At 43.3% G+C, this 25,741-nt stretch overlaps 1 protein-coding gene and 1 pseudogene across 1 annotated transcript in view; one reads left to right on the forward strand and one right to left on the reverse strand.

Annotated features, from left to right (window-relative positions):
• Positions 1–25,741, reverse strand: part of TMEM255A (transmembrane protein 255A) — a 52,945-nt gene that overhangs the window by 10,274 nt on the left and 16,930 nt on the right. Inside the window, exons 3-8 of the mRNA XM_010364050.2 lie at positions 25,484–25,546; positions 22,422–22,511; positions 18,303–18,371; positions 16,738–16,809; positions 16,239–16,327; positions 7,774–7,936 (exon numbers count right to left, since the gene is read on the reverse strand). Of these exons, the coding sequence (XP_010362352.1) occupies positions 7,774–7,936; positions 16,239–16,327; positions 16,738–16,809; positions 18,303–18,371; positions 22,422–22,511; positions 25,484–25,546 (546 nt within the window). The remainder of the gene's footprint in view (positions 1–7,773; positions 7,937–16,238; positions 16,328–16,737; positions 16,810–18,302; positions 18,372–22,421; positions 22,512–25,483; positions 25,547–25,741) is intronic.
• On the forward strand, positions 1,397–4,453 carry LOC115898739 (annotated as a pseudogene).

The raw sequence follows: 25,741 nt of genomic DNA on the forward strand, positions 1-25,741 counted from the left end.
AGACCAAGAAGAATATATTGATCCCCCCCCTTTTTTTTTGCAAATAAAACGATGCAGACATAATTTTATATCCTTTTCACAACATGGTGGTGTGTGTAGCCCTTCACGGGTTAAACATAATCTTGTCCAGAATGGAGGCCCTGTTCTCATCAGAGCCAAAGCACTGCTAAAGGAAGTTACCACTACTCATTAGTTCCCACGTAGGACTGTGCTTTGTGCCACATGGGTCAAGGTGTGGGGTAAATGTTTTTTCCATCTTCCATGTCATTGATACCTCCTCCATTCATGTGTATAATTGACAGATGTCTGAAAAATCAGTGTGTCTTCCTTCTGGAACATATCTACAGCACATTAACAGAGAAGCAGAAGCTTCCTCTCAAGTGATGAAAATGTGTAGGCAGGCTTTGGCAGTCACAAAGGCAACCATGTTAGGGTGTTGGCAGGGGGAAACTCCCTTCCAGCAAGTTTCAACACAGTTCTGTTGCTCTCTTCCTTGGAGTGGGTTACTGTTTACATCTCTAGGAGGTCTGAAGAGCTACAAACCTCAGTCATTATAATGCAGCTCACAGACAGCCAGATAAATGTTTGTTAGCCTCTTTAATGTGTGGGAGAGGGCTGAGATCTTGACCATTCCAAGGGCTGGCTCGCTTTACAGAGGAGAGCACTCAGAAATGCCCTTACCTCTCCACCAGAATTCTGAAAAGGAATTATATCCCTCGGGAAGTACCAGAAATCATGTTCCCTTGGCATTCTGTCAATTAAAAACACACCCTCCAGCTCTTGCAAAATGAAACCAGCTCTTCTATCTAAATAAATTAAGCCTAACTGTGGAGAAACAATCATGCAATGTAAACTATATAAAAGTTTTTGTGTGTTCAGCAAGGCCAAGGGTCTAGACAATATTTGAAAGGAAGTTGACTATTATAGAGAAGGCAACACGGAAGAAACATGAGAGTAAGATTAAATGGGTATAGGAAAGTCTCTGAAGAGAAGAGAGTCGGGGGTAGAGGATATAGAGAAAATGGACAAGCCAACAAGAGAAGGAAGAAGAGGGAGGGGAATGGAGTGAAAACTTGGTCAGGGATGGGGCAAAAGAGATGGCCCAAAATAGTGGTCTGGTTATATTTTAAATCAATAAATCTGATTTTACAATAAATGTGGGCCCTGTTTCTATTTGTGTGCACATATAGGAGTGTGCATTTGTGTGTGTGTGTGTATGTGTGTGTATATGTGTATTTCTGTTAGAATTCTGGGACTTACATTGTGAGACAACTCCCCGCCCCCGCCATTATTGATCAGTAGCATTCTGAGCTCCAGTAACACAAAAGGTTACTAGGTAGCACAGGAAATGGTGAAAGCAATCTTGCCTGGACAGAACTGAGTCTATTCTGAGACAATGATTGTGGACTTTGTAAAGAATGCTACTTTTTTTTCCCTCTCCAGTTTACTCTAAACCAGCGATACCAATCAGGAGAAAATGGAAAGACATATTCACCTTTTAAAAATTTGTCTCAAATCTTCATATCTTTGGTCAACAAACTCTTCTTCAAACATTTATTTAAGATCTTTTTCACCAAGCACCTCTTGTCAGGGTTCCTTTCATGATCCCACAGCTTTGGAAATGGTGGTTCCTAGCTGATTCCATTGAAGGCTGCCAGCTCACAGCCCTCGGCTTCTGTCCTCACTCTCTGGAAATGGCTTTCATCAGCCAGCACCCCTGAGCCTCCCTGCAGACCCAGGGGACTCTACTCAGGGAGAGGCACATCACAAGTCACCAACCACACTTGGATGTAGGCCAAGGATTGTACTTAGGCTCACCTGAATGATGTTCCTGAACTTTTTACACCATGGTCTTATTTTAATAGAGTGATCTAGGCAATGATTCCTCCTTGGTATCCTTATCTATGCCCCCACTGGTGTTCTCTAATCTCTTGAATCAAAGATCCTCTCCCCGGACCTTTGCTTTCATTTTTTCTGCCCTGGTCCTTGATAGAGTTCCCAGGATTTACATTTGATAATGCTCAGTACTTCTCTTGCTCTCCTTCCGTACTGTGAAAGAAGCTCCCAACAGGTGAAAACAACTTGCTTTTAATTTTTAAATTAAATGAACTAAACAAAGGAGATAATATCTGTTAAAACACTCATAGAACCAGAAAGGGCTATCCAAATGTTAGTCAGGGGCAGCTGGGATGGAATAGAAAGAGCAAAGTCTCTGGCATTTGACAAATCTGGGCTCTAGTCCCAGTTCTGCTACTCGGCTCTGGGCAAGTCACTTGACCCCTCTTGGCCTGTTTCTTCACCTGTTAAACAGAGACCTACCTCATGAGGTAGTAATAGTGAAGATTAATTGTGCAAAAGCACTTTGTAGAGGGTTAGGGGCCATTACCATCAGCAAACCCATTTTTTCCTCAGGAGATCAAAGATAACAGTGAAATTAAGAATGCAGAAACAAATCTATATATCTGCAGTTAATTGATTTTTGACAAGGTTGCTAGGACCATAAAGTAGGGAAAGAGCAGTCTCTTCAACAGATGTGCTGGGAAAACTGGATATCCACATGAAAAAGAATGAAATTGGACCCCTACCTTATACTAGATATAAAAGTTAAATCAAAATGTGTCAAAGCCCTAAATGTAACAGCTAAAACTATAAAATTCTTAGACAAAAATGTAGAAATCATGACCTTGGGCTTGGCAATAGATTCTTAGATATAACACTAAAAGCACAAGCAACAAAATAAAATGTAGATAAATGACACTTCATCAAAATTAAGAACTTTTGTGCATCAAAGGCCATTATCAAGAAAGTGAAAAGACAACTCACAGAATGGGAGGAAATACTTGCAAATCACATATTTGATAATGGTCTAGTATCCACTATTTATGAAGAACTCTTTCAACTCAACAACAACAAAACATTTAAAAATGGGCAGGATTCTTGGTGAGTGGCCAGGTCCCAGCTACATCAGGGGAGTGGAAGGTGTGGGATGCTGGGGGTGCCCAGCTCTGAAGCTCAGTGTGGGGCCCAAGACTGAGGCCCCCAGCCCTTATAGCTGCTCCATGGGGAGCCCTGTCTGCACCCAGGGCCCTGAGCATTTGCTGAGGCATCCAGGGCCCTGAGCATTTGCTGAGGCATCTGGCTTGTTGAGGCAGGGGTCCCCAGGTCAGAATCCATGGAGGGCTCTGGGCACCTCTTTCAGTACTGAGGGTGCCTCTGGGGAGCATGAGGACCCTGCAGCTCAGGCCTTGTCCTTAGGGTGTGGGAAACTGAAGGTCCCATTGACTGAGGTTGGCTTTTACGCACTTGATGCACTGATATGGTTTGGATTTGTGTCCCCACCCAAATCTCCCCTTGAATTGTAATCCCTGTAATCCCCAGGTGTTAAGGGAGAGACCTGGTGGGAGGTGATTGGATCATGGGGGTGGTTCCCCATGATGCTGTTCTCATGATAGTGAGTGAGTTCTCAAGAGATCTGATGGTTTTATAGGGGGCTCTTCCTCCTTTGCTTCCTTCACATGCACTCTTGCCTGTTGCCATGTAAGATGTGCCTGCTTCCCCTTCTGCCATGGTTGTAAGTTTCCTGAGGCCTCCTCAGTCATGCAGAGCTGAGTCAATTAAACGTCTTTTCTTTATAAATTACCCAGTCTTGGGCAGTTGTTTTTTTTTTTTTTTCTTTTTTTTTTTTATGGAGTCTCACTCTATTGCCCAGGCTGGAGTGCAATGGTGTGATCTCGGCTCACTGCAACCTCCACCTCCCAGGTTCAAGTGATTCTCCTGCCTCAGCCTCCCGAGTATCTGGGATTACAGGCATGCACCACCACACCTGGCTAATTTTTGTATTTTTAGTAGAGACAGCGTTTCACCATGTTGGCCAGGATAGTCTCAAACTCCTGACTTCGTGATCCGCCCACCTCAGGCTCCCAAAGTGCTGGGATTACAGGTGTGAGCCACTGTACCCGGTCGGGCAGTTCTTTATAGCAGTGTGAGAATGGACTAATACATGCACTTTACCTGGGTTATCACATCAGCCCTCACAAGTCCACAGGTAGGTGCTACTAGTACTGTTGTTTATAGGCTGCAGAAAATGTCAATGCTACTTTTGAAGATCAACAAAGGGTAAACAAATTTGCAAGGAATATGAGTAGAATAACAGAGCTGAAGGAAGAAACAGAAGTAAAAAGGAAACAACTCCACAATTTAGAAGATGTTTGCAATGACATCATGCTTGCAGATGATGACTGCTTAATGATACCTTATCAAATTGGTGATGTTTTCATTAGCCATTCTCAAGATGAAGCACAAGAAATGTTAGAAGGAGCAAAGAAAAATTGGCAAGAAGAAACTGATGCCTTAGAATCCAGAGTGGTATCAATTCGGAGTGTTAGCAGATTTGAAACTTCAGTTATATACAAAATTTGGGGGTAACATAAACCTTGAAGTTGATGAAAATTAAACATTTTATAATAGTTTAAAATTTTGTTTAACAAACTATAATATTGTTTGGAAAATAGAAAAAAATGGGCAAAGAACTTGAATAGATATTTCTCCAAAGAAGATATACATACAAATTGCACACAAACATATAAAAAGATGCCCAACATCACTGGTCAGCAGGGAAGTGCAAATCAGAACCACAACAAGATATCACTTTGCGCCCACTAGAATGTTTATAGTTTTTTTTAAGAAAGTGTTGGTGAGGATGTGGAGAAATTAGAACCGTCACACACTGCAGGTAGGAATGTAAAATGAGAAAGCTGCCATGGAAAACAGTTTGGCAGCTCCTCAAAAAGTTAAACATAGAATTACCAAAAGACCCAGCAATTCCACCCATAGGTGAGAAAAGAATTAAAGCAGGCAATCAAACAAGTACTTGTATATGATTGTTCATGGCAGCACTATTTCCGGTAGCTAAAATGTGAAAACAACCCAAATGTACATCGATGGATAAAAAACTAAACAAAATGTGGTCTATCCATACAATGGAATATTATTCAGCCATAAAAAGAAATGAAGCACTGATATATGCTACAAGGTAGATGAATCTTAAAAATAAAAATTATGATAAGTGAAAGGAGCCAGACCCAGAAGTTCAAATATTGCATGATTCCATTTATAGAAAATACCTGTGATAGGTAAATCCATAGGGACAGAAAGCAGATTAGGGGTTGCTGGGGCTCAGGGAAGGGGCAACAAGGAGTGACTGTTTAATGGTTAGGTAATGGGTTTCAGGTAATGAAAAAGTTCTAGAACTAGACAGAAATGATGATTGCACAACATTGTGAGTGTACTAAATGCCACTGAATTGTACACTTTGAAGTGATCAATTTTATGTTTGTGACTTCCACCTCAATTTTTTAAAAGGGGCACAGTGAGGGAAAACAGGGGACTAAAAGGCTAAAAGCTTGGCAGGGTTGTATTCCTTAGCTTATCACCTTCCTACTCCTCCCTTCTTTCCAACTTCCAAAAATTTCTTGAAAGTGTCCATCTAGCCACTCTCCTTGTCTTCCTCAGATGCCCTTTGCCTTCAAAATCCAATTCTTTCCATCACCATGGAAAGGGTCTTATCAAATCCTTCAAGCTGAGAGATTAGTAACTCAAAGTATTAACACCTCTGTGGCCTACAAGCCTATTCCTTTGTTTAATACATGCATTTTGAAAGCGGACAAGGAGAAAAAGGACAATGCTTATCTTAAAGTAAGGAATAAAACATGGTGGCAGTTTCAGCACCCACAGTAGGGTAAAATTGGAGAGGGAGGAAGCCTTACAGGCACCCCACAGAGCCTACCAAGTAGCTACCACCTACTCCATTTGTGCATCAAGGTAGCTTTGCCATCCAAGCCTGAAAGCTCTAAGGACAATTTAGAGAACTCTTAACGCCCATCCTGAGGTCCCATCTCTTCAACTCGCCAAACCTGAGAGCGTCTCTTCCAGCCAAAGCTGCTGAGATTCCACACAATACCTGTACTTTCATCTGCCCCCTGGGGAAAGTCTCCAAGAACAAAGGGCTTTTTTTCTCCAAAGAGGCCCCAACCCAGAAACAGCTTTTTTTGCAGCTCTCTAACCTGAAAGCTTTCTCAAGGCCAAATTTACAGGAAATCCTTTTCCCTCCTGGGGCTCCACCTTTGTCGATGCTTCCCCTACTTGTTAGTGCTTGGGCATTCCAGAGTCCGGGGAGGAAGCTGGGATGAGAAATGTGCAGATGAGAGGGAGAGAAAGAAGAGAGAAAGACAGAGTGCAGACGGGCAGGAAAGGATTTCTCTTGACTTAAGAGTCACTAGCAGGAACACTTAATACTTCCAGTCAGCCCAGTACTGCTGGAGACTTGTGGTCCAAAATGACAGAGCTTTTTTCTTTTCCCTTGTCCTACCCCACCTTTCATTTTCTGACATTTATCCTTTTGACAATCCAGTATCAAATTACAAACTGCCTTTCAGGTTTCTGTTCTTCAGGGACCCCAAAATCTGACAGAAACAGCCAAGGGCCTAGGGGCTAATTTCTGGGGTCAAAGGAAAGTCCCTCTTAGGCACAAAATAATTCCATAAACAGATGTGGGACGTTCATTTAAAGCAGTGGTATTCAATCATGGCTGCAAATCAGAATTACCTGGGAGCTTAAAAAACAAAAACAAAAACACCTGATGCCTGGGCTTCAGTTTAGACCAATTAAATCAGACTTTTCAGAGAAGGGGCCCAAGTATGTTTTTTTTTTTTTTTTTATAGACAGGATCTCACTCTGTCACCCAAGCTGGAGTGCAGTGGTGCAATCATGGCTTACTGCAACCTCAACCTCCTGGGCTCAAGTGATCCTCCCACCTCAGCCTCCCGAGTAGCTGGGACTACAGGTATGTGCCACTACACCCAGCTAATTTTAAAAAGTTGATTTTTCTTAATAGAGACAGGGGCTGTTGCTCAGCCTAGTCTCAAACCCTGGGCTTAGTCAGTCCTCCTGTCTTGGCCTCCCAAAGGGCTGAGATTACAAGCATGACCCACCATGCTGGGCAGGTGATTCTTATATGAAGCCAGGTTGATAACCATAACTCAAAGCTATTATCTCCATAATTAGAGATCTAGGCTTATCAAATAAGCAAATAAATGCTTAGAAATGCCTTAAAGGGAAAGGAAAAAAAGAAGCCTACTATATGGAGTACCTACTGAATGCTGAGTTCTGGTGTGCCTTTGCAGACACATACACACAAATAGAAAATATTTGGAAGGGAAGAATGGAAAGTGGGGAGGCTGAGGTTGAGGTCCAACTTGAAGGCAAGACCTGGCAAGCAGCTTAGCCTAGAGCTGGCTCTGCGAATGCAAACAGAAAAGAGCCCAGACGCTCTTTCTGAAGAAACTTCAGGATGAAATACCTGGGGAGGGGGAGACTAGCATTAACCCTACCTGTAGCTAAAATAACCTTTCCTTCCATCTCTCCCAAAGTTTGTTAGGGGAAAACTATTCCCAAAAAATTTTACTAAAAGTGTGGGCCACTATGTTTACATAACCAGTGCAAATGGGAGAACTGAGAACACCCCTTCCTCCTCTCACCCCACCCCTAGAAGGTGCCTCCAGAACAAGATAATTTGTGTATAACAAGAAATATTTGCAGACTGATGACATTACCTGGCTCCTTCAACTTGACACATTTGAAGGCAGCTACATCCTTGAAGCAATTGCTTCTGATTCCTCCCTTCAAAATATGTGTCGGCATTTCCCCCAACTGCCTAGCCTTCTCCCTATCCCCAACAGGGGCCACTGTGAAATGCAAAGTCAATTCTTTCCTTACCATGTCCTTAAAGCCTCCAAGGACAGCGGCAGTGATGATGCCCAGGAACAGGCCAACAATGTTGAGGATGGTGGCAGACCAGAGCAGGTGGTAGAGGTGGATGATATCTTGGCAACTGCTGACATCGATGTATTCGTAGTACCCACCAGTGATCTCCACCCGGCTGGACAGGGAGGAGCACGCTCCAGTCAGTCCCCAGGGAGCAGGCTGTCCTCCCCGACCCCCTCTCCAACCCTGGGATTGGGCTACCATACAGCTCAGTGAAAAGACAGGTGGGCAGGTGGGGAGCTATAGTAAGAGACATCATAGCCATGCACTATAATAAATCAAAGTGTGATTGTTGATCCCCACTCCCCGAAAAAATCCTTCTACCTGCCAGAAAAATACTTGTAAACATCACTAACACTAATCCTAGATAGCACTTATTGATACTTGCTATGTACCAGACACAGTGCTAAGCATTTGACATATGTGAATTCATTAAATTTGTGCTGTTTAATATGGTTGCTACTAGCCACACATGGCTATTTAAATTTAAATTAAGTAAAATTAAGTAAAAAGAAAAATTCAGTTGGTAAGTCTCACCAGCTACATTTCAAGTGCTCAGTACTCACATGTGGTTAGTGTTTACTATACCGGACAGAGCAGATTACAGAACATTTCCATCATTGCAGAAAGTTCTGCAAATCCTTACAGTATTCTATCAAATAGGAACTATCATCATGCCCATTTTTACAGATGAAGAAAGTGAAGCACAGAGAAGTTAAAGAACTTGCCCAAGTCATAAGTGGTAGAACTGGGACCTGAATTCAGGCTTCAAAGACTTCAGTGTGTGCCCTCTCAAAATGAGCTGCGGTTTTGACATGTTGCCCAGGCTGGTCTTGAACTCCTAGGCTCAATCTATCCTCCCATTTCAGGCTCCCAAAGTCCTGGGATTACAGGCGTGAGCCACTGTGCCTGGCCAGTATTAAGACTTTGTAGGCACAAACCACAATATGGGAATAGGATAGTAGTTTGTCTTAAAATATTCAATAATTTTAGATAATATATACTTGGTTTCAGTTTGAGTGGTTACAGCAGCTATTTAATTTTTTTTTCACTGAACCATGAAGGAAAACAAAGCTAACAAACAAATAAACAAAAACCAATGTCCTGGTAAAGAACTAAAGCTGAGTTGCTGCACAAAACCTGAAAGTCGCCTCTGTGGGGAGGCCTTTCTTGACCACTCTGTCCAAAGACACCCCTTCCCAGCCCTGTTGCTCTCTATCACATTATCCGCTATGGAATGAATTTCGTCCCTCCAAATTCATATGTTAAAGCCCTATCCCCCAATGTGAGTGTATTTTTAGACATGGCTTTTAGAAGATAATTAAAGTTAAATGAGGCCATAAGGGTGGTGCCCTAATCAGATAGGATTGGTGGCTTTATAAGAAAAGGAAGATCTCTCCCCTCCTCCTCCTCCTCCTTTTTTCCGCCTTCTCCCCTGACTTCCCCGCTCCACCCCCCACCCCCCACCAGCCTTTCTTTCTCTCCCTCCCTACTTGAATGTGAAAGGAAATGTCACTGTGAGCACAGAGGGGAAGTGGCTACAAGCCAGGTAGAGAGCCCTCACCAGAGCTCGACCATGTTGGCACTCTGATCTTAGACTTCCAGCCTCCAGAATTGTGAGAAATAAGTACATTTCTGTTGTTTAAGCCACTTGGTCTATGGTGTCTTGTTATAGCAGCCCAAGCTAAGCAACACATCACCCTTTTCTAATTTCCCTGTAGCATTCTTTCCTATGTGAAAATATCTTACTGATGTGTCTACTACGTTATTGTCTGCCTCCCCAACTTGAACGTGAGCTCCATGAGGGCAGGAACCACTTCATTTTGCTCACTGCTGTGCTTGACACACAGTTGGTGTTACATAAATACCTGTGGAATTAATTAAATGAAAGTTCCTGTCCTCCTGGATGTCACAAACTAGTTTACAACTTGGCCACTGGAGTTCATCATGAATCCAAAACACTGTGGTTCTTAAAGTCACAACGAAACACCCTGGCATTAGGATGCTTGTTACATGTGACTCCCCTGCTTTAAGAATGCAAAAAAGAAAAAAGAAAAACAATCAAAGGTTGATCTCCAAAATGAATCAGAGAGGGATTATTCACATATGAAAAGACTTAAACTTTACAGATGAATTTATCTTCAGATTGTTTAAAGTCAGTGTTTCTCTAAAGAGGTGAAGTCAGTGTGGTTACAGGGCAGACTGCCTCAGAATCATCTGTGATTGTGTCTATGTGTGTCTGCCTGTTTGTATCAGTACATTATTTGTGTGTGCCTGTGGGTGTCTCTGCGTGTATCTGTGGACGTATCTTTGAGAAAGAGAGATGGTTAAACATGCAGATTCCTGGGCCCAGTCCTAGTGAATCTGGTAGAATCTCTGGGGATGGGGTCAGGAATCTGTGTTAACAAGCTCATCAGTGTTTGAGACCCACTGTTTTTAATAGTAAGCTCCCGTAGTGGAATTTTTTTTTTTAATATTTTTTGTAGAGACAGGGTCTTGATATGTTGGCCAGGCTGGTCTTGAACTCCTGGCATCAAGTGATACTCCCACATCAGCATCCCAAAGTGCTGGGATTCCAGGTGTGAGCCACCACACTCGGCCCATAGTGGAATTTTAAGGGAGTTTCAATTAATCAGAGTTTGAATTGGAGTTCAGTATTTTCAGAAGCATATCTCAAGAGCCCATGCATAAGCATACATTGTCTCCTATTAGCTGGCATTTTACTAGGCCCTGGGGATAGGGCAGGGAGGATGCACAGATTACTTACTGCCCCCCAAAAGGGACAGCTGTACAAGGACTATTCTCTGAACAGGACAGGCCTCTGTGTATGGGTGAGTGTGGAACTGTAGGAGCACCTTTGTGGCTTGGGAGTCAACTTCTGACATCCCCCAAATTATGTTTGCCTGCCTCCTGAAACACCAAGGGTGGACTAGTAGTATATATAGGCAGGCAGTATGCCATAGCTGACTCTGAAGTCAGACTGTGTTTGAATCCTGGCTCTGTCATCTATGTTCTGTCACCAGATGCTGACTCTAGCAACTTACTTTCTTACTCTTAGGTTACTTACTTAACTTCTCTGAGCCTGGGGATGCAATGCCAGCAGACATGAAAGCAGTACTCCAACATATAATAAGATGCCCCACTAAAATATGTAGCTACATTTTGTTCCTTCTAAGAGCCAGCCTCTGGCAACACAATTCAAACCTTTGAACCCTGTTCTTAAAGGTATTAACACTTTATTTTGTTTTTTGTTTGGTTGGTTGGTTGGGTTTTTTCTTTTTTTTCTCCATTTTTTTTTTTTTTGTTGTTGTTGAGACAAGGTCTTGCTCTGTCACCCAGGCTGGAGTGCAGTGGTATAGACGTGGCTCACTGCAGCCTCAAACTCCTTGACTCAAGTGATCCTCCAACCTCAGCCTCCCAAGTAACTGGGACTGCAGGCTCACACCGCCATGCCCAGCTAATTTTTGTAGAGCTGCGGTTTTGACATGTTGCCCAGGCTGGTCTTGAACTCCTAGGCTCAATCTATCCTCCCATTTCAGGCTCCCAAAGTCCTGGGATTACAGGCGTGAGCCACTGTGCCTGGCCAGTATTAAGACTTTGTAGGCACAAACCACAATATGGGAATAGGATAGTAGTTTGTCTTAAAATATTCAATAATTTTAGATAATATATACTTTCAGTTTGAGTGGTTACAGCAGCTATTTAATTTTTTTTTCACCGAACCATGAAGGAAAAGAAAGCTAATTCTTAGATATGGTTCGGGTTTAGCAAATTAATGTGGTTTTTTTCTGCTTGAGATTCAGGATTCCATTGGCTTCAGTCTCTGGGCAGAGCTTCCTCTGAAATTGCACCTTTTGCATTTCCACTGCTCCCATCCTCATGCCTCCATCACTGTAAGTCTGTCCTGCCAGACTCTACTGCTGCCTGATTACTCTTCCTAAAACACTTTTAAAAATATGTCATTCACTTAATCAAAACCCTTCTGTGGCTCCCCAGTACCTTCAGGGGAGTGTTCAAATTCCTCAGTCTGCCGAAGTCCAGTCCCAAAATGGAGTACACACTCCAGCCAGGCTGAAGTCCACAGAAGCCCCACACTGGCTATGCTGGGTACTAATTCCAAACCTGTGCTCAGAGTGCTCCCCCTGCATTGAAGGTATTGCTTTCTGTTCTCTGCCTATCCTAATCTCTCTCACTGCTCAAAGCTTCAATAGTGCCTTCTTCAAAGACGCCACTACCCATTCATTAGCTTTTTCCTTAGACTCCCATAGTCTATTCCTCTTAGTTTGGCACTTTGTGTATATCAATAATTCAGTTATTTATTTAATCTAGTATGTACTGGGAGCGTATCAGTGCTAAATACTGTGCTGGTGCTAATGTTACAATCAAGACCAAGGCCGACATGATGTCTCTGTCGAAATCGCAACGTTTTGAGGGCAAGGGTCGTCTCTTAACATTCCTTTGGGCCTCTCTCACTGCCTAGCACAGTGGTAGAAACATTAAAGGTCGTCAATAAATACTCGGTGAATGAGTAACTGAGTGCAAAGACTAATTATTGTATTGATCATGAGATTGATTACCCAATGTGGGCTTTTATCCCCTTGCTCTCAACATTCTGGGTGGACCTAGAGAAATGGATAAGTTCTCTGTGTTTCAGTCTCCTACTTAACAAAGTAGGTAGTAGAAGATCTTAGATAAGGCAGGAGGGTATCCTTCTGCTCTTCCATAAGGGCCTGGAGCACTCACCAATTCTTGGTGGACAGGCAGTGGCAACGGCCAGCCTCTGTGTGTCTCTCTCCTGCTGTATGCATTCTGCATATACATTTAAGTCCCCCTCCCTGCAATCCCCCTGGCAAATTGAGTTCCTTAAGGGCAAAGCTGTGTCTTATTGATGCCCATTCTTTTAGAACAGCCCCTAGCACATAGTAGGAGCTCAAGAAAAGTTTGTCGAAGAAAGGAGTGAATGGAAGTAGGCTATCTTCCTTCATTTTGTTACCAGCTAATGCTGTTCACAAATCACTTCATTTCCTTTAGGTTACGTGCTGAAAACCAGTGATTTTGATTTGACCTTTCCAAAGATGAGTGAGTAGGTGAAAGCCTGAAGTACTCTGAAAGGCAACTGCTGAGGAGCTGTGTCCTAGAGAAAGCCACCTTCCTGCATGAGGCTAAATAGAATAATCTATGTTTGGTATTAAACCCTCAACACCCCTGATGTCAAAGAAGGTCTGTGGGTTCGGAGGGACAGTAGAGACTCTGTTTCTGTAGCACTGTACAAATGACTGCCTGATGTTTTTGTTCCCACTTTTTTTTTTCTTGGCCTCCTTTCCAGGAAATGGACTGGAGGAGCTGGCAATTGATTAAAAATAGGCTTCGTGTGAGGAAAACAAATACACATTTGGCAAAATTAAAGTCTCCAAGCCTCAGAATGCTTATTGCTAGCTATATTTAGGCCTTGAGTTTAGGTCTCTTTAGCTCTGGGTGGAAAAAGCCCCAGGTCAAGAAAAAACGTTTTCCTCTATTGTGGACCCTCGCCTCTTCAGTCTCAGCCCGGGGTTTATGGCCTGGTGGGACTGTTTCCTCAGGAAAAGCTAAGGAAGTCCTTTTCTAGTGGTTTTGCCCTTGGAATCTTAGCACTACAGACTTGGGAAAGGGCTTTGAGAGATGTCTGGGGCTGACTTCCAGGCACTAGGTAGGTGAAAGATATTTCTAGACTTGAAGATCTTTAGCAGGACTGTTCCCATGACCCCTCTCAGTTGCCTAGTCCAATATTTTATTTTCCCCAGTGAAAAGGGAGTTCTTCTTTTTGTTCCTTTTCAACAAACATCACTCCCTTTTCATCAGCTCTTTATTCATGCCCAGCCCTGTGCTGGGGCCAGGGAAGTATAGATAAGATTAAGTCATGCTCCCTGCCCTTAGGGAGTGCATAGTTTAGCACAGCTCCTCATAAAATTCCTTGAAGACTATTCTGGTATAACTTGCTTTAAGAAAGTAAGGAAGTCGATTTTTATGAAGTTCAGAATGACCGGAAGATAGAATGGACTTGAGCCTCCACTTTCAAAAACAATTCACCTGAGGGCTCAGCTAAATGGAATTTAAAGTAGGATTTTGTGTATTCAAACCTTTTTCAGAAACACACTGTCACAGAGAGAAAGGTGTGTCTGCAAGGAATCACTTCTCAGCCCTCTCAGTGGGCCTTCTCTCTCCTTGAGATCTCAGGCCCAGTTCTGGCCAGCTCCCAGCACCACCCTAGGAGGCCATGAAATGGGAAAGGAGAGGAGAGCACCAAGGAAAACGGAGAAGGATGGCAGGAGGAGGGAGAGAAGAGGGAAGAGATAAAAACAAAGGGAAAGACAGATCGGGGAAAGAAGGATGAGGGGAGGCAAGAGGAAAAATAGTAAAATAACCCCAATTCCCCTAGGACCCGTGTTACATTTCTTTGATCATGTCTGTAAGGATGGGCTGAGGAAGTACAGTTATAGCCAGCTCTCAATCATTGCTGCTAAGGAGGGAAGTCTTTTACAAGTGATGGTTATTATTACAACATAAATAATTGAACTCCCCAGACAATCCCTAAACCTCATTTGAATCTGTAAATTTCTCTTTCTCCACTGCCAAACCTTTCAACAAAACAAGACTGGCACAAGCCAAGAAGGTAAAGGGCTGGTGTATGGTCTCTGCCTTCTCCTCCCTGCCTCTAGTCTGGCAAGTCTTAATCCTTAAACCAGAGTAACTGACCCCAAAATATCAACAGTAGGGAATGTGAGTGAGGAGGGGGCTGCATCCACCTGCTGCCTCTGAATCTAGCTCCATCCAGCCCCACTCTGCAGGTTCCTCCCCTTACTCTCTCCCTCCCATGACCCTCAGTTCGCCTTCACTAAGATTCTGAAGGAAATACATGCATGACAGACATTGGTCAACATACCCTGCATGGAGAGGTGTTCACTCACTGTGCACATCACCTACTCACACATCCCTATTGATTCCACCTTCCAAATTGCTCTTAAAATGATTCCCTGCTTTGCATTGTCTTCAACTTCATCTAGGCTCCATTCTCTATGGCCTGCACTCTTGCAGTGGCCTCCTAGCTGCCTCCATTCCTCAACCACTCAAGTCCATCTTCCATGCTGTACCCTTCGATGGCCCCCAATTGCCTACAGGGTCAAGTATGAAGTCATTCTTATGGTCAATGAGTTCTCTATCATCTGATCTCTGGCTGCACCTCTCTGTCTCACCTCCTACCACACCTTCTGTAACTACCTCCACCTCCTACCTCTTCACAACTACCAGGAATATCCTTTTCACCTCTATCTTTTGGTTTGTCTCCTAATTCCCTACTTATTCTGTAAGTTTCAGCTCCCACATCACCTACTTTTTGACACTGCTCCCTCCCAGCAAACTCTGACTTTCATTCATCGGGCCTCCAGAGTCCTCACCACATCCACTGATCCCCACTGCACTTATCACATTATATTGCAATAGATTGTTCACATGTCCATCCTCTTTACTAGTCTGAGAGCTCCTCAGTGGCAATCTCTGTATTCCTAGCACCTAAATATGTTTTGAAAGAAAGAATAAAGGATATTTTAGCAATTTGGAGTGCACAGAGCCAGAGTGGTTGCAGCAGAACCAGCACCAAAACTGCTCCTGCCCCAGAACCTTTGCACTTGCTATTCCCTCTGCTTGAAACTCTCTTTCTCCAGGTATCTACCTGGGTTGCCCACCCCCACAACTACATTCAGGTCCGCACAAATGTCACCTGCTCAAAGAGGCTTTCCCTGGCTACTCTATCTAACGTAGAGTGTGCATGCAGCTGCACCTGCACACACACACACACACACACACACACACACACACACACACACACACCTCATCACTATCTACTTCTCCTGCTTCATTTTTCTTCAGAGCTCTGATCACCACCTGGCATTATATTATATATTTATGTATTTCTTGACTATCTCCCCTACTATAATATAAGCTCCACAGGGGAAAGGACTTCTGTTTTGTTGGCTGCTGAATCTTCAGTGTCTAGAACAGAGCCAGGCACTGAGAAGGTACTCAGTAACATTGTTAAACGTGGGTATAGACAGAGCTGAGTTTGAATCCTATACATACTATTTTCAAGTTCTGTGTAACCTTGGGCTAGTTGTCTGTTTCCTCTGAACTTCACTCTCCTCATCTATAAAATGAGGATTACTCTGCATACATCATAAGTAAGAATTAAATGAGATTAAGCATGTGAAAGTACCTAGCATGATGCCTGGCACAGAGAAGGCAAGTAATGTCTATTAGCCAAAATCTGTTAACAGATCAATGTCTTCCACTTCCCTAATTCCCACAATACACCCTTCCTTACCCTCAGCCCTTCTAGTGTCCATTGTGGTCAAACTGTTATTCCTGTGTCTGGCCTCAACACTTACTTGCCACAGTTGTAGAGGTCACAGCAGAAGCAGGTGTTGCCCCGGATGCGAGGTGTGCAGAATTCACGGCTGAGGTGCGGGCAGTTAACCTGAGGGTATATAACAGTGAGGAGATGAGCTGGCATTGGATAGGAGGCAGGACCCTCTGGGATTGGAAATGCGAGTTAGTGACTGATGGAGACAGTAAAGATGGCTTTGAAATGAACACACCAATGTGTGGGAGGGATGGGGCTGGGCGGTGAGCTGGCCGAACTTGTGCATGAGGCAAGTCACTGTGTAGCTGGGCTCATGTCCAGCCTCAGCCACAGCCCTCGGTGCCCCATGCCTGAATGGTGGAGACAGAGAGGAGGAAGGACAGATGGAAGGACAGACAGAAGAACGAATGGACTGGAGGAGATGAGGATATGAGGGCAGGGAAAATCAGGGTACAGGAGGAAAGCAGATAAGGTGGGAAGGAAGACAGAGGGGCCGGCGCATGCACTCTGAAGTACAATAGTACCTCTCTAGCTGCCTGGGTAAGGTTCCTCATAACCCTCGTGGAAGGAGAATTTTTGGTTGAGGAACTTATGACCTTATATAGGAAAAATAGGGTTAGGGGGACCAGGGTTACAAGTGAACCTATGGAAGTCATTGTTAATATTTTTACAGTCACCAAATAAACACAAGAAAGTTATCACGACAAAATCTAGAGAACAGCAATGACATTTTACACATTTTGAGTTAGCAAAAGGGTTTTAAAAATGGAAAAGAATTCCATTTACCATCTCTTCTTAGCAAGAAATTTTCCAGCTTTCTCCCCCATCCAGATACAATGAAGTGCTGGTAAATTTGTCTTGCTTTGTTATAGAGAATATTCATAGCAAATAGGCATTTTTTTCTATGTTGGGTCCTTCATCCAAATGCTCACTGCCTTTCAGACAAGCTGTTATCATATACGCATTTCTATTCTTCCTATCTAACCTGAGAACAGTGAGAGAAATAGTAAATTTATGGTTGTTAAAAGAAAAAGTAGTCAAGTGGACGGCAGAGACATAATCAAAGTATTTGGCATAGTGCCTTTGGAGCAGGACTGCTTTGCCTTACTCCAAGGGCATCTATTCACATTGTATTTTATGTAAAATGGCTTCCCTTGAAGCTGTGCAATGCCGTGGCCATTTTACATCCACTTGCCTTCCTTTTCTCTTCCCAACTGAAAGTTTACCATTTTTCTAACTATTTGGGAATGATTGACTTTCAATGTGAGGTTAATAGAGTACAAAATTGTCAAGATTCCTGGAAGCCTAGGTACAGTTTCATATGGAGAAATCCCTGGGTTGGGGAGGGATTATTGCATACTGAAATGCAAACTCTCCCAAAATGACCTGGAGTCATACTTTGCCTCACTACGCATTGCATCTAGCTCTGCCTGAGGCAACATGGAACATAAGGAAAGCTGTTTGGGGCAGAAGAGAGACTCATCTGTGCATGCTCAAGCATTATTAGGCTGGCCTCTTGGACGTGTTATGAGAGGGGCCAGGCTGACAGTCCCAGCCTCCCCAGAGCATAGAGGTGGATCTGGCTTCTCAGTTACCTTCATTTGGCTTCCAGACCCATCCTATGTGTGGAACTCAGGCTCTGCCTCCATAGTTCAGGCCTAGTGCCCTGGTGGGGCTCCCACTTTTATTCCAACTGAGCACTGAGTTCAGGCTCCCACTTTTATTCCAACTGAGCACTGAGTTCAGGCAACTGAACCATCATCCATAGAGATGGGGGAGGGGCATGTCCTGTGGCCTCTGTACGCTTATCTGTCCCCCTGAGGATCAAAGCCACATACGGGGAGGCTTCTGGCTGGGGTCAGAGGGTTAGCCTGTGGCCACAGAACAAAGTAAAACTGATTAGGCCTCATGAGGCTCCAACCTATGACCATGGCCTCATTAGCAATGTGCTCTGACCCACTGAACAAATCAGCTATACATACCTAGAAATAAACCTTAGGCCCATGAAAAGGAGTAAAAGAAAGGGTGTTTCAGGCAGAACAGGGGACTTTCCCAGGAGGTAAAGACATGCAGCCTCATTCTGGCTCACCTCCTCAGCTTCCTTCTGGGATGTCTTGGGAACATAATGGCACCGGTTAGCATAGAGTGGTTTCAGATCCTGAAAAGGGAAACACCAAACCAAAGGGGTTTTGGCTTTGGAAAATAAAACAGCAAGTGTTGTACTTGGTAATAAAAGGTTTGAACACACACACACACACACACACACACACACACACACACACACACACAGAAGCAGGCAGGCAGTAGATTGGGTTAATTTCTGAAAGTCACCTGTCTAGGGAGACTGAGTGAAGATTAGACAAAAATACTTTAAAAATTACTTTCTATTAGACTACTTGGTTAATGAGAAATTATGAAACTGATTGAGAAATGGGCTTCTTGAAATTTCCTCTCTGTTTTCTTTTACTTCTAGCCTTTGTCTTCTTGTAAACAGTCCCCAGGGGACAAGATGCAAAACTCCAGGTTATTATGAAATGACACTTTCAAACTAAGGGAGATGAACTCCAACAATGAGGTTTCATTATCACCTGCGGACAGGACTAAGGCTGGCTGACTTGTACCTCTTGCTGTCATTTCCACATCACTTTCAAAAGGAAGAGCTCGGGAAGCAAGCCTCAGGAGAAGGGGCAGCTCCTAAGGCTGCTGTAGATTTTAACTCAATTGAACTATGAGCCATTTTCACCCAACTACATAGATTAGATAAAGTCAGTGAACTCCAAAAACACTATTCAAGCCTCAGAAAACTAACATGGGGCTCAAGGACAGTCGATATACTCTGCTGGCTTGGCCAGCTTCCTGATGAGAGAAAGCTATCATGCATGGGGGTTGGGGTAGAACCAATAGACACAAGCCAGGGCTGCCTGGAAGCTTCCAGGCAGGAGCTGCTGTTCACTTTCCGGACTGATGCTAAACATCCCCTGAGTGGTAGGGGGCTTCTGCCAAAGGCACCTTAGGACAGGACAAACAACTTATGCAAATTGACCTTGGGATTTGGCAGAAGTACCCAGGCAGAGGGAATTTATATATTGTCTCCTTCCCTTCTGCCCCTACTTCTTTCACCATTTCCGGTCATCTCGGTGGCTGCTTTTCCCCACACATGTGATTTAGCATCTCTTGTACTTGGCACTCAAATGCCTCCTGCCTTCTAGCCGGCCTCCCCATTAAGGATATAGGACTTTTCATCAGCTAGCTACTTCTACATGAAACTCCTGCCTGCTCAATGTTCTAAAAGTACCTTGCCTTGTTAGCTTAGCCTGGAGTCTGGCTGGAAAGGAATGAGGGTGTTCATGCTCACACCTGGAATGGCTTATTGTCCATGTTTGGTGTTTGGGTGGTGGCAGAATAATTATCATAATTATCCTGCTGAAGAGGAGGCTTAATGTGCTGGTTGCAGCCCTTCTCACCTCCTGGTTTTGCAAAAAGCATTCAGCCACCAAATGCCCTAAATGAAGACAGATGTGTGATAGTTGCCCATTTGCTGCCTCTGGCTGATACTCTTCACTGAGGTCCAGAAGAGGAACAAGAACAAGACAACTGGAAGGCAAGAAAAGGTCACTAAGCCAGGGTTTGGCAACCTCTGTAATCTGAAGGGCTACCAACTATGGCGTGAAGGGGTAGAAAAGGAAATTGTTTTATATTGAGTGTCTGCTCCATGCCAGGCCCTCTTAGGGCATGTCCATACCCATTATTTAATTTCATCCTCATGCTAACCCTGAAAGGTAAGTTACTACTATATCCATTTGGAAGAAAAGGAAACTATAGTACAAGAAGGTAAAGTGATTTTCCAAGCTAGCTAATGGCTATACTAGGGAGAGGGGAAAGGAAAGAAATATGAGACAAAAGAGAGATGACACAAGACACATAGAGAGGGGTGAGTGAGAAGGTAGTAAGTAGGTCTTGAGAGGAAGTTCAGATTCACCCAAGCCAAAGGAACAGGGAAAGATGATGTTAAAGGGCCTCAACAATAGGACAGCTGGCTCTCACCCATCCAAGCTGTGCTAGGGTCCAAATGTGCCTTTCATTTAAGTTGGCCAACAGATATCATCATAGATTAATAAAGCCTCCTTCCTCAAAACTCTTTGGATGTCAACGAGGACTAGCCAATGTCTTAGGGCAGGTACAGTATAAGCAGAAAGATTTTCTTAAATATTCATCCAGTCTTACCCCCAAATACTTGAGTCAAATGCTGTACTGCAGGTCACCAGCAGCAGGAGGTACAGAGGGCCTGGACTCAGAAGCAAGTAGTGGTCATTAGAGGAAACTTCCAGTAAATATAATTTGAATTTTTGCCCATTGCCTTTGACTGGAGCCAATGATCAAAAACATTGGAATGTCAGGAAAATGCAAATCAAAACCGTAATGAGATACTGCTTCATACCCACTAGGATGGCTGGAATCAAAAAGTCAGATAATAATGAGAGTTGATGAGTATGTAGCAAAATCAAACCCATCAAATACTGCTGGTGGGAATGTAAAATAGTGTAGACACTTTGGAAAACACTCTGGCAGTTCCTCAAACAAATAAACATACTTACTATATGATCCAGCAATTATACTCTTAGGTAGAAAGAAAATGAAAATGAAAATGAAAACATATATCCATGCATAAATTTGTACATAAATGTTTACAGTAGAATTATTCATAATAACCAAAAAGTGGAAACAACTCAAATGTACACCAACCAGTGAATGTACAAAGAAAATGTGGTATACCCACACAATGGAATATTATTACTCCGTAAAACGGAATGAAGTACTTGATACAACAAGAATTAATCTTGAAAATATTACACTAAGCGAAAGAAGCCAGTCACAAGAGAATATATATGTTATATGATTCCATTAATACAGAATGTCTAGAATAGGGATACCTTACACAAAGAAAGTATATTAGTGGTTGCTTGGGTCTGGGGAGAATGAGGGATTATGGAGGTGAAAGCTAAATGGTATGGGGTTTCTTTTCAAGATGATGAAAATCTAAAATTGACTGTGGTAATGGTTGCACATAAGTAACTGATATATACTAAATACATTAAAAATCATTGAATTATACACATTAAATGGGTGAATTGTATGGGATGTGAATTATATCTCAATAAAGCTATTAAAAAACATTAGGAGTGAGAGGAAGAGGGGAAAAAAAGGAAGCCATTTTAGTTCATGCTGCCATCAAAATCTACTGCAGGCTTCTTAGCCACTAGGCCTATGTTGCCATGGAGACTGCCTCAGAGTGAATACTGTTTGTCAAATGGGGATAATAATGCCTGCCCTATATATATCACAGGATTACTGTGGGTCTCAAATGAGGTAATAGATGTGAAGGCACATCGAAAAGCTAAATGCACTACACAAAAACAAGGAATTATTGTTATTAAGATGGCTTCTGTTAAATACAAAATAGTATGCATACTATGATTGACTGCAACTATGCTACAAAAATAGGTATATACTCAACAGCTAATATGCAAAAACAATAAATATTGTCAAGTTAGGGTGGTAGGATTATGGATGTTTAAAGTTACTGATGTGTCATTTGACTTTATAAGAAGAAAAAATGATGAAAAAGATGGCTGATCTCAGCTAAAATCAGAAGGGATGGATCTGGTAGAGGGGCCTACATTTATATTCCTGGTCCTGAAAGAAAATCAGGCAAAGGGCCTTTCTCTGGCATCTCTTATTTTTCCCCTTGCCCAGGAATTGTTTCTTCAGATGCCATTGCACAGACTGTTTGGGTGACAGCATTGACCATAAGTCATGTGGCTTCTTGGTGCTCTCTCTCTACCCTGTTACCCCCAACACTAGTTCTAAGCAATTCCCTTGACCCTTTGCCTTCCCAAATCTTACCCACATGTCAAAGGCCTAGCTCTAGCCCTACCACCACTGAATGCCTTCTCTGACCCCTGGAATCCAAGATAAGCCACGATGGCACTTGGAGTTTGTTCCCCCAGCTTAGACCACGTTCTCTAGATGTCTGCATGTCCATTGATGTCTTCACCTTGACTGCCAACTCCTTGAGAAAAGGGACTGTGTCTTCTCCCTCTCATGTAACCCTCATGGCACTTAGCAAAGGGCTGAATATCCAGCACACATTCAGTGCGGCCTTGTGGTATTGCATATTTACTTTAACTCAGGATGAAAAAATACTCACAATGTGTCTGGCAGCAAAGACCCCGTCAACTATGGCACAACAGAAAGCCGCAATCACACCAAAGCTGATAAACACGATAGAAGCCACCAGCTGTAGAGGGGAATAACACAAAAGCGTCTGTTAGCCTTCCACTCTTGCTGCCTCTGGGGACCGGGCGATCCCCAAGAGACTTCCAGCAAAGCAGAACTCTAGCCTACCACCCCATGGGAATGCTCTTTTTGGTCATGCAGGATGAGTGGAAGGGAGGTAGGCAGGGGAGGCAGAGAATGGGCAACTGAAGCAATTTTTACATTTTCAAGGAAAGCTAAGAAATTCACTCTGTGAGCACCAAATGAAGAGGAGGCTTGCTGGTATCTAGCGTGCTGTCCATGAAGGAATTTGACTGCATGACCCTTCCATCCTTGGACTCAGAAATAATGTTGGACTTTTGACATTAGGTAGTTCAATCCTCTATTTTATTTACGTAGAAATGGAGTCACAGTGAGGGGAAGTGGTGTGCCCAGGGTCTCCATCTGGTCTGTGGAAAAGCCTGGTGCCCACCAACTCCTAGTCCAGTGTTCTTTTTACCCCCTCACACTGCTACTTAATGCTATAGTGGGCACTGATGAAGGCAATGATGATTCTGAGGTCCTGCAAAACTCTACATGACCTTCCGCAACATTGAAGAACCAGGACATTCAACTTAAGACTTATATGTCAAGGACATTTTACAAAGGATTGAAGTCTCTGAAACTGATCAACTTTTTATGGCACATATTTTTCAAATTTTTAAATTTTTTTAGAGACATGTCTCCTATGTTGCCTAGAGTGGTCTCAAATTCCTGGGAACAGGCAATCCTCCTGCCTCACCCCCCCAAAGTGCTGGAATTACAAGTGTGAGCCACCATGCACAGCCAGTATGGTACATATAAAAACTTTCAAGTAAGACAAATGTTTACTTGAACCAGGCTGCCCTATTCTCTAATTGTGTTAGATAACAGAAATTTTCCCAATAATTTGTCTACTATTACAAAGATGCTACTACAGCCCAATGTGGGGGAAAATAGGAATTTCAAGGCATTTCCAGGGGCAGGAATAGATGCTACCTGAGCCCACCATCTGCCTGTGTTGACCCTCAGAACTAGATGGAATCAGCACTTTTTTTCCCTGAGGTTTTTGGAAGAAAAGAGGGGAGATCACATGGCATTAAGTTACTCTCTAGGGAGAAGGAGAAAATCAAAATCAAGGCCACCCCGGGCGCAGTGGATCACGCCTGTAATCCCAGTACTTTGGGAGGCTGGGGCAGGTGGATCACTTGAGGTCAGGAGCTCAAGACCAGCCTGACCAGCATGGTAAAACCTCATCTCTAATAAAAATTAAAAAAAAATTAGCCAGGCATGGTGGCGTGCACCTGTAATCCCAGGGACTCGGGAGGCTGAGGTAGGAGAGTGGCTTGGATCTGGAAGGCGGAGGTTGCAGTGAGCTGAGATTGTGCCACTCCACTCCAGCCTGGGCGACAAAGCAAGACTTCATCTCAAAAAAAAAAAAAAAAAAAATCAAGGCCACCCTAGGGTTCTCCCACCTCAACAGGCTAGGAGGAAATACTTATCTCCTTTGGGAGTTGTTCAGAAACCTCTCCTCATAATTCTCACTTTACAGTGCTACAGAGAATTGGTAAATAATGTATGAACAATATCATGAAATTGGCATTATTAGCTACGCTATGATTAGTTCTACAATTAAAATTCCCCCATTACTTTGAATAATTTAAGCCTAAAGTGCAAACACAACTGGCAAGGAGGGAGTTCAGGTGAAATGGAAGAAGAAAACTATTAGAACTCCCTTAAGGGTGATTCCCCACATCGCTGGGGGAAAACATATGGTTAGAGTTCTCTGTCCCTGGAGCTATTACGTTATCTGATTAAACTTGCTGTGAAATAGACCCCATTATCAAAGTTTCAGTGCCACAGAGACTGTACAGGGGGAGCCCAATCACAATCTGACCACTCACCAGGCATCTTGATTTACAACTCTGTAAAACTGCAATATGCTTTCAATTCAGTCTGTATCTTCTACCCTTACCCTTCAGGAAGCCTTTTCAGATTGAACCAGGAAAGTACAAAAGCTTGCCCTTGTGGATCCCTGTTAAGACATAGAAGCTTCACCTTCTGTTTAATGCTTGTCCTTCCTTCCTTTTTTTTTTTTTTTTTTTGAGATGGAGTCTCGCTCTGTCACCCAGGCTGGAGTGCAGTGGCCGGATCTCAGCTCACTGCAAGCTCCGCCTCCCAGGTTTACACCATTCTCCTGCCTCAGCCTCCCGAGTAGCTGGGACTACAAGCGCCCACCACCTCGCCCGGCTAGTTTTTTGTACTTTTTAGTAGAGATGGGGTTTCACCGTGTTAGCCAGGATGGTCTCGATCTGCTGACCTCGTGATCTGCCTGTCTCGGCCTCCCAAAGTGCTGGGATTACAGGCTTGAGCCACCGCGCCCGGCCTGTCCTTCCTTTCAATCTTACAACATGCTTAGCTTTGAAATATGGGTAATGGAGATACTTTAGGATGGCTTTATAATTTTATTTTACCTTTTTGTTGTGCCACAAGTACATTTGCTCATGCAATCACAGTCTGCTGTGTTGTAATCTCCTAAAAGGCAGGAACTCTCTGTGAAAACTTGCCCAAAAGATTATGTATCAGAGAGAAAGATGTGAGGGCCACCAGTAATCCAGGGCTGTAGTAACAGAAATGGAAGCAAAAGCATTCTAGGTGAGGATCATAGCCAGACTGGATAGGCTGGAGCACTCCTTTGGGAGTAAGGAGGAAAGCAAAGGGCAAGATCCAGAATATTCTATCCCTTTGGCATAAGGAATCTAGCTAGGCCAGTGAGGGAGCATCAAGCAAGATGAGAACCAATCCCATATCACAGGGTCACAGTAAAACACATTCCCGAGAGGTTTAGGAGAAAGGGCAAAGTAGCAGTTCCTTTTATGACCAAATCACGCAAACTTAAGAAATGTGTTACTTATCCACATAAATGTTGTGCTTTTTTAGAGGAAGAATTTGACTCTATAAGGGATGAAAACTTACCATCTGCCTTTTGTTTTCAATAAGGTTTGATCCGATGATTCCAAGGAATGATCCAAAGCCGAGCTGCAAAGCAATATGGCATACATAGTATGTGGGATGACAGTCAGGCTGACCACACAATCATTCCAGTCCCTGGATATGATTCAGGATAACAGAAAAAACTGGGATATTGACGCTAAAGCCACATGCAGCTGTTACTTACACAAATACAACATGTACAATAAAAGTATTTTTCCCACCATTTGCCAGTTTTCCCTT

This window comes from Rhinopithecus roxellana, chromosome 7 (assembly GCF_007565055.1).
Source record: "Rhinopithecus roxellana isolate Shanxi Qingling chromosome 7, ASM756505v1, whole genome shotgun sequence".
In the NCBI taxonomy this organism is placed as follows: domain Eukaryota; kingdom Metazoa; phylum Chordata; class Mammalia; order Primates; family Cercopithecidae; genus Rhinopithecus; species Rhinopithecus roxellana.